This window comes from Phyllobates terribilis, unplaced genomic scaffold, assembly GCF_046119375.1.
Source record: "Phyllobates terribilis strain yellow unplaced genomic scaffold, ASM4611937v1 Scaffold_7__3_contigs__length_470593459, whole genome shotgun sequence".
Lineage (NCBI taxonomy): Eukaryota > Metazoa > Chordata > Amphibia > Anura > Dendrobatidae > Phyllobates > Phyllobates terribilis.
Window position 1 is genome coordinate 20589925 of NW_027362767.1, and position 15702 is coordinate 20605626.

A 15702-nucleotide genomic window follows, 5' to 3' on the forward strand; every position below is an offset into this window, starting at 1 on the left:
GTTTTTTTTTTTTTTACATGATTCCTCAACTCTCTACACAGTGAGATTTGCTTATGACATTATGTGCATAAGGATCCCGCCATCACCAACAGGAGCAGACATGTTGTATGGATTAGTCTATGGGGAAATATTACCACTGAGCTTTAGTAAAGTGCTGCACAATAACTCCACCACAACAGTACCCTCCCTATTATTAATCCACACTTGTCTTTCTCTACAAGAGCCGCTCCCCCTGCTGCTCCAACACTCACCTGTCCGTCTACCTGGCTGCTGGGACCTCAGACTCGTCGCCGGGCTCAAGTGAATTGCAGACGTGGAGAAGGCCCTGGAGCCGGCTTCTATCCTCCGCGGGCGAGAGGTCCGCTCCGAGCCCTCCATCTCCTCGCTGCTGCAGCCATGATAAGACTTACGATGCTGCTTGTGACCTACATCAACCAGGACTGAAGAACCAAAGAGCACACAAATTTAGTGAACAGATGGTATACAGTATACAAGGAGCCCTGACGCAGCGCACGGCGGCGGATACTGACACATAAGTGCATCGTGCTGGCAACAATGTATCCAAGAGATACAAAGACTTTTTAATTCCAATTGTATTTGTCAGCCAGTTACGGGACAATATAACCCCCATATGTTACCATTCTAAAAAAGGGAGATGCTGCAAAGTCTACAGCTGCCCTTACGTCCATAGAGGACGTGCACATAGGAGATAAATCTACAATGGTCTCTATTCACACTCTGCAGAAACATTCTTACAACGCACTGCGGGTCAGATCTGCGCCGCGCTGCGCCAGACGCAGCCATCAGTAAAGCAACAAAAATTTCAAGCAATGCGTTATCCACTTCACATCAGGGAGACGATATGAGGGACAGAACACGGGCAACGACATGTGGCAAAAAACACAAAGCATTCCTGATAAATTACTATGACCACCGCCCGGCACCATGGGGGAACAACTCTCCCAAATCCTCAAACATAACACACACACAGCTGTGTTCTTGCTCCCGATAAATCTTATAAACTGCATTTAAGCACTATCCATTGCAGGGTGGGTACAAAAGGCCACCAAATGTAAACCCGCCCCCCCTAGGACAACATGTACGATCACCTCCATGTAGCGGACGCTGTACCCAGTTCAGGTGCTCACACAGTGAACAAAGGGTTAATAGGCATAAGCGCAAACGACAGGTTAGAGGAGAGAAAGCTGAAACTGGACATGTGGAACAAAGTCTGGACAATGGAGATCACTGGTCTGATCAGACAGGAGGGGGGAGCCGCAGTGACCAGGGTCAGACAGGAGGGGGGAGCCGCAGTGACCAGGGTCAGACAGGAGGGGGGAGCCGCAGTGACCAGGGTCAGACAGGAGGGGGGAAGCCGCAGTGACCAGGGTCAGACAGGAGGGGGGAAGCCGCAGTGACCAGGGTCAGACAGGAGGGGGGAAGCCGCAGTGACCAGGGTCAGACAGGAGGGGGAAGCCGCAGTGACCAGGGTCAGACAGGAGGGGGGAGCCGCAGTGACCAGGGTCAGACAGGAGGGGGGAGCCGCAGTGACCAGGGTCAGACAGGAGGGGGGAGCCGCAGTGACCAGGGTCAGACAGGAGGGGGGAGCCGCAGTGACCAGGGTCAGACAGGAGGGGGGAGCCGCAGTGACCAGGGTCAGACAGGAGGGGGGAGCCGCAGTGACCAGGGTCAGACAGGAGGGGGGAGCCGCAGTGACCAGGGTCAGACAGGAGGGGGGAGCCGCAGTGACCAGGGTCAGACAGGAGGGGGGAAGCCGCAGTGACCAGGGTCAGACAGGAGGGGGAAGCCGCAGTGACCAGGGTCAGACAGGAGGGGGGAGCCGCAGTGACCAGGGAAGTATTCATTCATTTCTACATGTGTGTATAGGAGATTTCATGTTTCCAATGCTACCTGCCCTATGTATAAATATGTAAAGTGAAATTAGTTCTTTATTTAGGTTTGCAACAATTCCTCAGTCTTATACTGCAGCCCCCACCCAAAATAATACAAAAAAACACTGCATTATCTAGGCCGCAGCTACATTAGATCAGGGCTAAGTCTGCAAAGAGAAATGTCTATGTAGTTAACCAGAGATCTGCAACTAGCATTTACTTCAGCTGCGGTCAAACTACTACTCCCAACATGAGCGGACACAGGTTTCAGGGAATGCTGGGAGTTGAAGTTTGACAACTGCTAGAGTTAATGAGGCGAGGAGCAGTAACCTCAATCAGTTAATCTACATATATAGACAATTGCTAGGAAGGTAATTCCAGTATATTTATGGCATACGTTACTACTTAACTCCATGCCAATATCTGAATTACTTTAGTTTTCAAAGAAGTTCTGCAGCGGCTACTCAATGTAATTAAAAGCACAGTTCTGCTGTACTTCTATCATCATGAAGAGATACTTCCCCGCGTCACCTTTGATGACGGACAGTAACACAGCAGCGCAACATCTCGCAGACAAAAATATCATGGCTGCAGGAAACGCTGAGACTTACGCTGCCGGAACAATTACTTTGTGGTGGGTGACGATTTAAGAAGGGGGGGGAGGTGTCTGATCAGCTTCACGCCATTACTTCTGGGTAAACATACAACTTAGAAAATACAGATCACGTGCGGAGAGTCGATTTTGGTCCTTGAGGTAAATAGGGTGAGTAATAAATTAAGGATGGGGGTGCGCTCTAGAAAGAGACTACTCAGAGCGTCAGAAGTCCCTGATCTCCGGGAGGGAGACAGAGCTCGTAGTGGTAGTGGGGGAGATGTCTACAGATGACCAGAACCGCAGGCGCTCCGAGAAACGGCGCGGACTCTGTGACGCCTTCTTTTCTTGACTCTTGCTTTTCAAAAATGGAAACTTTTTGCGAGGAGCAGCTACAAATAGAGAAGTCACCAGGCAGGACAGGAGAGAAGTGAGAGTTATATGGGTTAAACAGAGACAAATGTGGAATAGATAAGAGACAGATTAAATGGATCTTATATTATTGTTCAGTTTCTAGACTACAAAGCCTCATTTCCTCCAATGTCCTCATATTCCTGTTGCTACCAGTAGGTGGCGTTCTCTGTGTGACCACTCTGATGAAGAAGCTGGAGACAGACTGCCACCTAGTGTTAGCAACAGGCAGCACAAAGTTGGACAAATCAGAGTGCGGCTGAAATCTCCTTTTGGGACGGATTCGCCTTTAACATTTGCACTTGAGCCAGAATTCTAGTTGCCAACTTCAGATAGCTGAAAGCCACAAACAAAAAAACATCCCTAGACTTTCTCCTGTGAATGAGAGATTAATATGCATTTATTCCACAATCTGCAGCAAGCAGAGATAGAAAGTAACGCTCTGCTGCAGCCATTGGGATAAAAGAGGTGAAATCAGACACACTGCAATTCTTCAGATTAGCCAATTAGTGATTTTTTGGAGATGTATTTGCCCCATATAAAACAATAGACTGTTACAGATTCACATTTTACCCTCAAGGGTCTGAAAAATGGAAAAACAGCTCAGGACAGAGCTGGAACTGGAGGAGATTCCAGATCGCTCTGACCAGGAATGGCTACGAGCGCTCACATACACAACGCACCTTTACTGGTGAAGGACTTGGCCGCGTCCCTCTCATCAGACCCCAGAGAAGAGTTATCCGCATTCTCTTGCTGTACTCTTAGGGGCCGCGAACAAGATGGTGATGCAGCAATCTCCACGTTCTCCACCGTTTGGTTGGTGATGTCACCCACTGACTTGGGTCTCTCTCGGGAGCTCTCTTTTCTTGGTTTGATGAGCTTGGCAAGAGCTCGAGCACCGGACCAGTGGTTCTTCCTGCAGACACAAAATCCCAATAAGAATAATCAGTAAACGGGAAGCTGAAGCCTCAGAGCAACAGACACTGGATAGGGACAGGTGAAATAAAGACAGAAATTACTTTCGTGTACTTCTTTAACTGCGATAATAAAACACGCTTCACTTTTTAGTCCTGATTTGCTGTCAGAGCATTTGCAGCTTAGTAAAAGAAAAGCATAGGGGACGATAGTTTACAGAATCTCAGGCACAAAACAATCTGCAGCCAAAAATCGGCCTTCAGTGCACAGATGAAATCAGGAGAATTGTCAATACAAAGAGTAAAATCCACAGCAAATTCAGCATAAAAAAAATGTGACATTTTAGGTGGATCTGCAGCAATATCAAAGTACACACTGGCAGGACTATACATCAATAACATTACACAGGGTCTACATGTAGCCCCATACTGTGCACATTTAATACCGCCATACTGTGCCTATATCAATGAATGGAAATACAAAACGAATACCATCATTTCATTTCTACATTAAAAAAATGATACAATGCAAACACAAGTCACTATCTACAGAATAACCTCATGCAGTCCACGCCTAATTTTACTATACTGTCACGGGTACATAACGCAGCCCCACAGGATAAAGATTCCCTAAGGCACCGGCGATCACACAGCTCTGCTGCATATGGACAAATGACAACTACATTCATGTAACGGCACAGACTTTAGATAACAGTGGAGACCCCGACTGTCACCAGATTACAGGTATCTATATATCTCTGCTTGATATTATGTGGTTTGGGACTGTGACTTAAGTGTCTTAGGACAATAAGTAAACACCTACTTCTTAGGTGCAGGGTCATAGAATTTATACTGGTCCATTATTTTCTCCTCCAGCTTCTCCTTCTGTCTTCTTAGGTCGTTCAATTTATCTCTAAAAGGAGCGGATAAATAAACATTATATATAACTAGAAACCAAAAATATGATGGATTTGGTTGACCCGTGACCTCCAGGCCCTGCACCTTACATGTACTGTTTCTGCTCCTCGTAATAATGCTCTTTACTCTCCATACTCGACTCCAGCAACATCTGGTTCTGCTGATTCAGCATCTGGATCTGGCTGAGAAGATGATGGTTCTCCTCCTCCAGATTACGCTTCAGGCGGCTCATTAGCTGCAACATAAAGTAACATAGATCCAGCTCCACTCCATGTAACGTTCGCTCAGAAATCATACATTCATCTTACAATCACTCCCAACCGTCCCGGGACACGCCGGACAGTCCCCATTTTGGGGAGTTGTCCCGGGAGGTGGGGGGGGGTGACCAACTTAAACTCTGTCCTCAGTTGAATACAGTGTGCAGATCACAACTCCACCATGCCATAGGGTAGCAGAGACCAGCGCAGTAGCAGAGCAGGACAAGCAAGCAAGTGGGATGAGAGAGAGTGTGTGTGTGTGTGTGTGTGTGTGTGTGTGTGTGTGTGTGTGTGTGTGTGTGTGTGTGTGTGTGTGTGTGTGTGGTGTGTGGCAGGAAGGGGACTATAGACAGCATCATACTGTATGTGGGGACAGGAATATGGTACCATACTTTTTGGGAATACAATGGGCTTCACCAGCAGGAATATTTCTGTGTGGACATATAAAAAAAACTATGTGAGTATCCAGAGTATTTGTTATTTTAAATGGACATAATCAATGTACGAACAAAAAGACAGTTGTTTCATGATGTACTTAGCTAGGCTGACACTAGGTGGCGCCCTTTTAGAAGTTTGGAAACAAACAGCAGATGAGATTATTTTACATTGGTCTTCCGTCTGTGGCCCACAGATCGTAGATAATGGTCACCCTACACGTCTCTGTCTCCTGACTTCCATCATCTGTCAGGGGTATTTATGGTGACGATGTGACACTATGATTTCCAGCACGGAGGGCTGCAAAATGAATGTTGCACTGGAGACAAGTTTTGCACCGTGTTGAAACGAGCTCTCTCTGTAGCGCAGTTATCCCCGGGTCCTACCTCGCAGCGGTTGTCCAGCTTGGTGAGAGTGATGTCCATGTTCTGGTGCTGCTCCTTTAACTCATCGAACTTTGCCTGCCATCGGTTCAGCTCCATCTGGGCGTTGTTCAGCGAGCTCTTTGTGTCCTTGGTGTGTTTGTGCAAAGTGTTATATTCCACCTGGAGCTCATTGTGCAGGAAATTCAGCCTGAAACACACAAGTTGTAATGTAATACTTCATTTCAGAGTTGAAGAGGCGGACTGAGATTTTTATATTGATGGGTTATTTTAAGATCTCCATCAATCAGATATTGATGAGCTATGTGACACCGGGCCCCTCATGCGGATCTGAGGTTTCCAGTGCCGGCAATGGCCGTATCTGTTGAGTTGCAGAGCTGCACAAACACATATCCCTCAATTGAACGTATACTGTACACCTGCTCCCTATGAATTCAATGGGGTCGTACCTGGCACAGCCACTATGCCATTGACTGAGCTCAGCACATCCGCCGGCAATTGCAGACACCGGGAACAGCTAATCCACCGGATGGGCCGGGTGTCGCACCTCCACCAATCAGATATTGGAGACCTATCCTAAGGAAAGGCCATCAATGTAAAAAGTCCTGGACATCCCCTTTAATTAAACCTATGGCATAGGCAAAAGGAACAAATGTTAAAGGGGTTGTCCGGGGCTTACAGTACAGACCAAAAGTTTGGACACACCTTCTCATTTAAAGATTTTTCTGTATTTTCATGACTATGAAAATTGTACATTCACACTGAAGGCATCAAAACTATGAATTAACACATGTGGAATTATATACTTAACAAAAAAGTGTGAAACAACTGAAAATATGTCTTATATTCTAGGTTCTTCACAGTAGCCACCTTTTGCTTTGATGACTGCTTTGCACACTCTTGGCATTCTCTTGATGAGCTTCAAGAGGTAGTCACCGGAAATGGTCTTCACTTCACAGGTGTGCCCTGTCAGGTTTAATAAGTGGGATTTCTTGCCTTATAAATGGGGTTGGGACCATCAGTTGTGTTGTGCAGAAGTCTGGTGGATACACAGCTGATAGTCCTACTGAATAGACTGTTAGAATTTGTATTATGGCAAGAAAAAAGCAGCTAAGTAAAGAAAAACGAGTGGTCGTCATTACTTTAAGAAATGAAGGTCAGTCATTCTGAAAAATTGGGAAAACTTTGAAAGTGTCCCCAAGTGCAGTTGCAAAAACCATCAAGCGCTACAAAGAAACTGGCTCACATGAGGACCGCCCCAGGAAAGGAAGACCAAGAGTCACCTCTGCTTCTGAGGATAAGTTTATCTGAGTCACCAGCCTCAGAAATCGCAGGTTAACAGCAGCTCAGATTAGAGACCAGGTCAATGCCACACAGAGTTCTAGCAGCAGACACATCTCAACAACAACTGTTAAGAGGAGACTTTGTGCAGCAGGCCTTCATGGTAAAATAGCTGCTAGGAAACCACTGCTAAGGACAGGCAACAAGCAGAAGAGACTTGTTTGGGCTAAAGAACACAAGGAATGGACATTAGACCAGTGGAAATCTGTGCTTTGGTCTGATGAGTCCAAATTTGAGATCTTTGGTTCCAACCACCGTGTCTTTGTGCGACGCAGAAAAGGTGAACGGATGGACTCTACTTGCCTGGTTCCCACCGTGAAGCATGGAGGAGGAGGTGTGATGGTGTGGGGGTGCTTTGCTGGTGACACTGTTGGGGATTTATTCAAAATTGAAGGCATACTGAACCAGCATGGCTACCACAGCATCTTGCAGCAGCATGCTATTCCATCCGGTTTGCGTTTAGTTGGACCATCATTTATTTTTCAATAGGACAATGACCTCAAACACATCTCCAGGCTGTGTAAGGGCTATTTGACCAAGAAGGAGAGTGATGGGGTGCTACGCCAGATGACCTGGCCTCCACAGTCACCAGACCTGAACCCAATCGAGATGGTTTGGGGTGAGCTGGACCGCAGAGTGAAGGCAAAAGGGCCAACAAGTGCTAAGCATCTCTGGGAACTCCTTCAAGATTGTTGGAAGACCATTTCCGGTGACTACCTCTTGAAGCTCATCAAGAGAATGCCAAGAGTGTGCAAAGCAGTCATCAAAGCAAAAGGTGGCTACTTTGAAGAACCTAGAATATAAGACATATTTTCAGTTGTTTCACACTTTTTTGTTAAGTATATAATTCCACACGTGTTAATTCATAGTTTTGATGCCTTCAGTGTGAATGTACAATTTTCATAGTCCTGAAAATACAGAAAAATCTTTAAATGAGAAGGTGTGTCCAAACTTTTGGTCTGTACTGTACATATTAATGTAATTATATGTACGATCAGTAGGGGTCCAACATACTCAGTGTACCATCCAATAAAGAGAAATTAGACTCTGCTGGCAATGCAATTTAGTAGAAAAATAGAAGATGCTTCTGTATATATGTTAATAAAGTATCTAAAAAAATTTAAAAGATCTTGGTCCCAACCCAAAAATCTCTCCGAGGACCTGCCACCTCGTTACTAATTCCACATAGATATCGGATGCAACCACAGTAGAGATATAGAAATGTACAAGGAGGCAGGTAATAGTAATATTAGGACAGGGCGAAGCCATTACCATCTCAACAAGAAATATTTCAATCTGAAAACGTTCAGGCTGTGTATCGCCATACCAAGATGGCTTCCCCAGGGATTTTACAGTGCAAACTAACAGATCAAGTGCGTCAGACCTAATATTGGGAGCGGCGTCTCCCAGGTGTGGCTGGAGATTTAGCGCATCATTACTGGTGCATGTGCACAAACATCGCAGTGTTGGAGGACCAGCGCATTGCACATATCTGGAGAACAGGGATATAACAGGTAATGGCGCAGAGGACAGCGAATGCGGATATCTCACAGAAAACACAGAGGTTAAACAAGCAGCAGAGACAGAAATGAAGTGCACAACATTCACCAAATGCACAAAAAGAGCAGACTGTGGTAGTTTCCAACACATGCAAGTGATGTGATACTACATTAGATATGGAGATCAACACAAGCCATAGAAATAATCCCCACGGCCTGCACACAACTCCACCAATGGATAAAGATAAACACTGAGTGCAGAATTTTTAGGCAAGTTGTATTTTAGAGGATTATTTTTATTACTGATGAACAACTATGTTCTCAATCATCCCAAAAGACTCCTAAATATCCAAGCTTAATATTTTTGGAAGTTGGAGTGGGGTTTTTCGATTTGGCTATCTTAGGAGGATATCTGTTTGTGCAGGTAACTATTACTGTGCAGAATTATTAGGCAACTTAATAAAAACCAAATATAATCCCATCTCACTTGTTTATTTTCACCAGGTAAACCAATATCAGTGCACAGTTTCTTTATGATGACACTCAGCAGCCTCCATCCATAGATTCTGTCAGTTGCTTGATCTGTTTTCGATCATCATTGCGTGCAGCAGCCACCACAGCCTCCCAGACACTGTTCCCAGAGGTGTACTGTTTTCCCTCCCTGTAGATCTCACATTTTATGATGGACCACAGGTTCTCTATGGGGTTCAGATCAGGTGAACAAGGGGGCCATGTCATTATTTTTTCTTCTGTTAGACCTTTACTGGCCAGCCACGCTGTAGAGTAGTTGGATGCATGTGATGGAGCATTGTTCTGCATGAAAATCATGTTTTTCTTGAACGATACCGACTTCTTCCTGTACCACTGCTTGAAGAAGTTGTCTTCCAGAAACTGGCAGTAGGTCTGGGAGTTGAGCTTCACTCCATCCTCAACCCAAAAAGGTCCCACAAGTTCATCTTTGATGATACCAGCCCATACCAGTACCCCACCTCCACCTTGCTGGCGTCTGAATCGGAGTGGAGCTCTCTGCCCTTTACTGATCCAGCCTCTGGCCCATCCATCTGGCCCATCAAGAGTCACTCTCATTTCATCAGTCCATAAAACCTTTGAAAAATCAGTCTTAAGATATTTCTTGGCCCATTCTTGATGTTTTATCTTATGTTTCTTGTTCATAGGTGGCCGTTTTTCAGCCTTCCTTACCTTGGGCATGTCCCTGAGTATCGCACACCTTGTGCTTTTTGATACTCCAGTAATGTTGCAGCTCTGAAATATGGCAAAACTGGTGGTGAATGGCATCATGGCAGCTTCACGCTTGATTTTCCTCAATTCATTGGCAGTTATTTTGCGCCTTTTTTGGCCAACACGCTTCTTGCGACCCCGTTGGCTATTTGACATGAAACGCTTGATTGTTCGGTGATCACGCTTCAAAAGTTTGGAAATTTCAAGACTGCTGCCTCCCTCTGCAAGACATCTCACAATATTGGACTTTTCAGAGCCGTCAAATCTCTCTTCTGACCCATTTTGCCAAAGGAAAGGAAGTTGCCTAATAATTAAGCCCACCTTATATAGGGTGTTGATGTCATTAGTCAACACCCCTCCTCATTACAGAGATGCACATCGCCAGATTTACTTAATTAGTAGTTGGCTCTCAAGCCTATGCAGCTTGGAGTAGGACAACATGTATAAAAAGTATCATGTGATCAAAATACTCATTTGCTTAATAATTCTGCACACAGTGTAGATATATTATTACATATTGACATGCGGGTATAAAAAATGGATCACCATGAGAAAAGCAAAGTGCCGTCATGTGCAGCTCCTCTTTATTGGATGGTATTTTGTATATTCAGGCTCCAGCCTTCAATCCAAAATTCTTTCTTATCGTGCTTATTTCTACTATGAGACATTCACAGTGATGAAGCCAGAAGAGTGTTGCTCCGTACACTGTAGCATCGCAGCTCAGCTCCTATCAAAGGCAATGTGATCTGATCTGCAGTACAGATCATAGCCACTAGATGGTGCACTTAACAGGGGTGCCCAGTGTACATCTGGTGGTCGTTTCACCCGGTAATAGCTCATCGGTTGGAGTTTTGGTTGTAGGACCCTCAATCATCTAATACTGATTACCTATTCTAAGTATAAAGTAAAAAATATTGAAGTTCCAGACAACGCCTTTCAATTTGCCTGATGTCCTATTGCAAACAGAGCAGTGAGGGTCGGATCGTGCTGCCTCTTATAGCTACTGATTGGTCTGAAATTTGAGACTAATAGGAGGAGAAAAATATAAGTCTACAAGGAAAAACATAAAAAAAATTATTTCATCTATATCTGTTCGGGATCCTGGAAGAGAAGGATTTTCATAGTCATCGTGGTTAAGACCATCAATGGTAAGTGTTCATCCCAGACGAGCTCCGGCGGCTCTCACCTCTGCAGCTCCTCCTGGAGCTCCTCCTTCTCGCCGGCAGCCTGGACGTTCCTCCTCCTTTCCTGCTGCAATTCTTCATTCTCACAGTTTAATGCTCGGTCTCGCTCCTCCAGATCCGCTTTGTATCGCAGAAGGTTGTTGTAGCTGTAACAAAAAGGCAGCGGCTCAACATAGAAATCACACGGACCCCAATGCTCCTGTGCACCAAGGGTCTTGCAAAGTGATTAGATACAAGCTTCGTACCTCTCACTACCGGGTCGTTACAATAGTTAAAATCCACAACTGGTGCCACAAAAATGTTATAAGAATTAGATTAATATATGCCAAGGTAACTGCACCTAAGGACTGGAATAAAGACGGGAAATAATCGCCATTGATAAACCAAACACGATCAAAAGAGACCCGAGTTAGCTGAATATATCATATAAAAATAAATTCTTTATTGGAACACTTATTAAAATTAATTTTCAGGTAAGTGGTACATAGAGGACAAGAGACACACATGGATATGGGACAGAACATCACCTACTGGGTACCCCACTACACCAACAGCAGTATATTCTTGGTAAATCAATCAATCAATTAAATATTAATACCCCACATGGTCCAAATTATATAATACTTTATAGAGCACTGGTGTCATAAAAACACATGACCAACCGGTAATTATTACATACGATTGTCAATAATGAGATTACAATGACAGACAGGCACTAAGTGGCACATATGTCATATATCACATGAATACAATAACCTGGGACAAGTTATGTCATACCTTCAGGGGGCGTCACGAAACGCGCGTTGGTGTGGACGTCCGTTCACCCCCAACGCGTGTTCCGTGACACCCCCTGAAGGCCGTGCCGAAACGCGCGTTGGGGTGGACGTGCATGCGCCTCGGGTCCCCTCCACTGCAGTACCCTGCTGTTTTTTTATTAGGTATGACATAACTTGTCCCAGGTTATTGTATTCATGTGATATATGACATATGTGCCACTTAGTGCCAAGTCCTGTGATTTTACTGGGAGCATTCATATATAAAACCTTTTGTTGATTACAAGCCCGCTAGGGCAGGGGTCTCAAACACGCGGCCCGCGGGCCGCATGCGGCCCCTGAGGCTGCTTTATGCGGCCCGCAGGCACAGACCCCTTGACGATCCCGACCTGGTCCAGGAGGAGCCGCCGACAGCAGCGCTGCATTGCCACACAGAGACTGTTTCCCAGCACTGCATTTCCAATGCCAGCCGCTGGCCAATCAGAGGCCAGCAGCTGATATCTGCGTGTCGGCGCAGCGAGTATGACGTCATTGCCATATGCAGATGTCAGCTGCTGGCCTCTGATTGGCCGGCGGCTGACATTGAAAATGCAGTGCTGGGAGACAGTCTCTGTGCGGCAATGCAGCGCTGCTGTCAGCGGCTCCTCCTGGACCAGGTCGGGATCGTCAAGGGGTCGGACTCTGTGGTGCCTGCGGGCCACATCTGCAGGAAGGCCGCCGAGGGAACGGAGGACAGGTGAGAATCATCTTTTTTTTTTTCTATTTTATATGTGTTAAGAACAGCACAGGGGGCACAGAGCCACAACATGGGGACCGGGATGGGGCACAGAGCCACAACATGGGGACCGGGATGGGGCACAGAGCCACAACATGGGGACCGGGATGGGGCACATAGCCACAAGAGGGGACCTGGATGGGGCACATAGCCACAAGAGGGGACCTGGATGGGGCACATAGCCACAAGAGGGGACCTGGATGGGGCACATAGCCACAAGAGGGGACCTGGATGGGGCACAGAGCCACAAGAGGGGACCTGGATGGGGCACAGAGCCACAAGATGGGGACCTGGATGGGGCACAGAGCCTCAAGATGTGGACCTGGATGGGGCACATAATGGGGACCTGGATGGGGCACAGAGCCACAAGATGGGGACCTGGATGGGGAACATTGCCACAGGATGGGGACCTGGATGGGGAACATAGCCCCAAGATGGGGACCTGGATGAGGCACATTAGTACAAGATGGGCGCCAGGATGGGGAACGTTGCCACAGGATGGGGACCTGGATGGGGCACATAGCCACAAGATGGGGACCTGGATGGGGCACAGAGCCACAAGATGGAGACCTGGCTGGGGCACAGAGCCACAAGATGGGGACCAGAGCCACAAGATGGGGACCTGGATGGGGAACATTGCCACAGGATGGGGACCTGGATGGGGCACATTGCCACAGGATGGGGACCTGGATGAGGCACATTAGTACAAGATGGGCGCCAGGATGGGGCACATAGCCACAGGATGGGGACCTGGATGGGGCACATTAGTACAAGATGGGGACTTGGATGGGGAACATTACTACAAGATGTTTTCCATTATTACTATATGATGCTAATTGTAAGACAATATTACTGTATGTGGCCAATTGGGGGAAATAAAATTGTAAAAAAAATAAAAAATAAAATAAAGCATGAAAAAATATTGGGCACTAAAAATGCTGTTTTATATGTAAACTAAAGTAAACACAAAAAAGTGCACGTTTATTATCGCCACATCCATAACGACCCAAGCCATAAAAAAATAAACACGGAAAAAATGTTCAAAAGGTGTATACAAAAAAAATGGTATCACTAAAAATGTCACATTGAACAAAGAATGCGGCCCCCCAAATTCAAATTTTTTCCATGTGCGGCCCATATACCCAGCCGAGTTTGAGACCCCTGCGCTAGGGCCTTATTAAGCATTTCATGAGTGGACCTGTTTTAGCACTACTTAGTGTCTGTCATTGTAATCTCATTATTGACAATCATATGTAATAATTACCGGTTGGTCATGTGTTTTTAGGACACCTTATAAAGTATTATATCACTTGGACCATGTGGGGTATTAATATTTAATTGATTGATTTACCACAAATATACTACTGTTGGTGTAGTGGGGTACCCAGTAGGTGACGTCCTGTCCCATATCCATGTGTGTGTCTTGTCTTACCTCTATGTACCACTTACCTGAAAGCTAATTTTAATAAGTGTTCCTATAAAGAAATTATTTTTATATGATATATTCAGCTAACTCAGGTCTCTTTTGATCGTGTTTGGTCTCTTTTGTTTGAGTCGTTACAATGTATCGGTCTACAGTCCAGCATAGGACAGAGCTCTGCCTGCACTGATACATTGTGACATATTACAGGTGTTTGGCCTCTAGGTGACAATAACATCTCCACTTACTGATAACAAGCAGAAATCTTGAAATGAGGAGAAAATTAGGCATATTATACACTAGGCGGTGACAAAACATTAACTAGGACATTTTAGAGATAGTTAAAGGGGTTGTGTCCAGGATTAGTAAAGCATGGCTGCCCTAAACTAAGATCAGCCCTGAAGCTTTCCATAGGTGACGTCCGGCATTGCCAATCGGCTCTAATGAAGTGAATTGGATTGAGCTACAATAAAAGACACAACCTGTGCACAAAGGTGGCACAAATTCTGGAAGAAATACATTTTTGGGAAAATATTTTTTTTACAATTCCTTGAAAGTGTGTGACAGATTCTGTAGCAACTCCCTCGCCCTAAAATCCTTCCAACCAGACGCCCAGCACTAAGCACCCACCTATCCTCCAGGCTGCGGCTCGTCTGCTCCAGGCTCTTGTGCTGCGTCTTCAGGGCGCTGTGCTGATTGATGAGCCCCTCATACTCCGCAGACTGGCGTTCATACAGGGACACCAAGTGATTGTGATCTCGGAGCAGCGCGTCATGGCAGGCATTGGCCTCCTCTCGCTGACGTGCCACCTTGTCGTTCTCGCCCTCCAGGGTGGACAGCTGGCTCTGCAGCTGGGAGATCTGGGATGTTAAGGAAACACTTTGGGAAGCAGCGGCCGAGCTCTCAACCTGAACAAGATTAATATAAAAGGGTTAAAGTCCGGCATATAAACTTCCACCACCATGCCACCCTCCAACCCCTCTCCTTGTGTCGTCCTTGCAGCTTCTCACCTGCAGGTTTGCAGTTTGCGTCTGCAGAGTTGTGTTGTTTTCTTGTAGGAAAGTAATCTGTTTCTGCAGCGCCCCCATCTGGTTATTGAGAGAATGGTTCTGTGTCTCCAGATGCCGCAGTTGCTCTTTCATCATCTTCTTCTCTGCTTGCAAAGCTGCATTCTACACAAAACACAAAGAAAAAAAATATATATAAAATTTGCTTAAAATCCAACATACATTACGTCAAGAGCAAGGCCAGCTGATGCCAGACATTCCCAGGCCTTCTCAGATTGAGTAACATTGAAATATCTGTCTGTGTGCAGCCACCACTAGGGGGAGCCAAATCGGAGACAGATTTAAAAGGTGTTTTTTTCTTGGTCCACAGGGTCCAGGGCTGGGTCAGCGCTGCTGACGTAACGTCGACATCTCTGCCGCCAATCACTGAGCTCAGTGACTGGTGCCATCTACTTGGACAGAGCCGCTGAGCTCACTGATTGACTGAAGTGCTGTTGATGTGACATCAGCGCTGCAGACAATAAAAGACACCGGAAGCAGAATTGTATCATACAACTATAAATAGATGGAGGTAAACCGCGGTTTTGGAACTCTATATCAGAACAAATATAAAGATATGGTCTAATATAATATACATTTTGGTGACCATTTACCCTAAGGAG

General features: G+C 45.9%; 2 protein-coding genes across 4 annotated transcripts in view; one reads left to right on the plus strand and one right to left on the minus strand.

Annotated features, from left to right (window-relative positions):
• The window catches only part of DGLUCY (D-glutamate cyclase), an 87493-nt gene that overhangs the window by 60557 nt on the left and 11234 nt on the right, over nucleotides 1–15702 (plus strand). The window lies entirely within an intron of this gene.
• CCDC88C (coiled-coil domain containing 88C) overlaps nucleotides 1–15702 on the minus strand; it is a 56943-nt gene that overhangs the window by 10649 nt on the left and 30592 nt on the right. For 2 of the 3 annotated variants that reach the window (XM_073638244.1, XM_073638246.1), the window contains exons 19-26: nucleotides 15044–15205; nucleotides 14664–14941; nucleotides 11068–11211; nucleotides 5806–5992; nucleotides 4817–4962; nucleotides 4633–4722; nucleotides 3579–3811; nucleotides 252–440 (exon numbers count right to left, since the gene is read on the minus strand). In XM_073638244.1, coding sequence (XP_073494345.1) covers nucleotides 252–440; nucleotides 3579–3811; nucleotides 4633–4722; nucleotides 4817–4962; nucleotides 5806–5992; nucleotides 11068–11211; nucleotides 14664–14941; nucleotides 15044–15205 — 1429 coding nt within the window. Of the gene's footprint in view, nucleotides 1–251; nucleotides 441–2620; nucleotides 2877–3578; nucleotides 3812–4632; nucleotides 4723–4816; nucleotides 4963–5805; nucleotides 5993–11067; nucleotides 11212–14663; nucleotides 14942–15043; nucleotides 15206–15702 lie in introns of those variants that run through there. The other variant, XM_073638247.1, reaches the window with a different exon arrangement.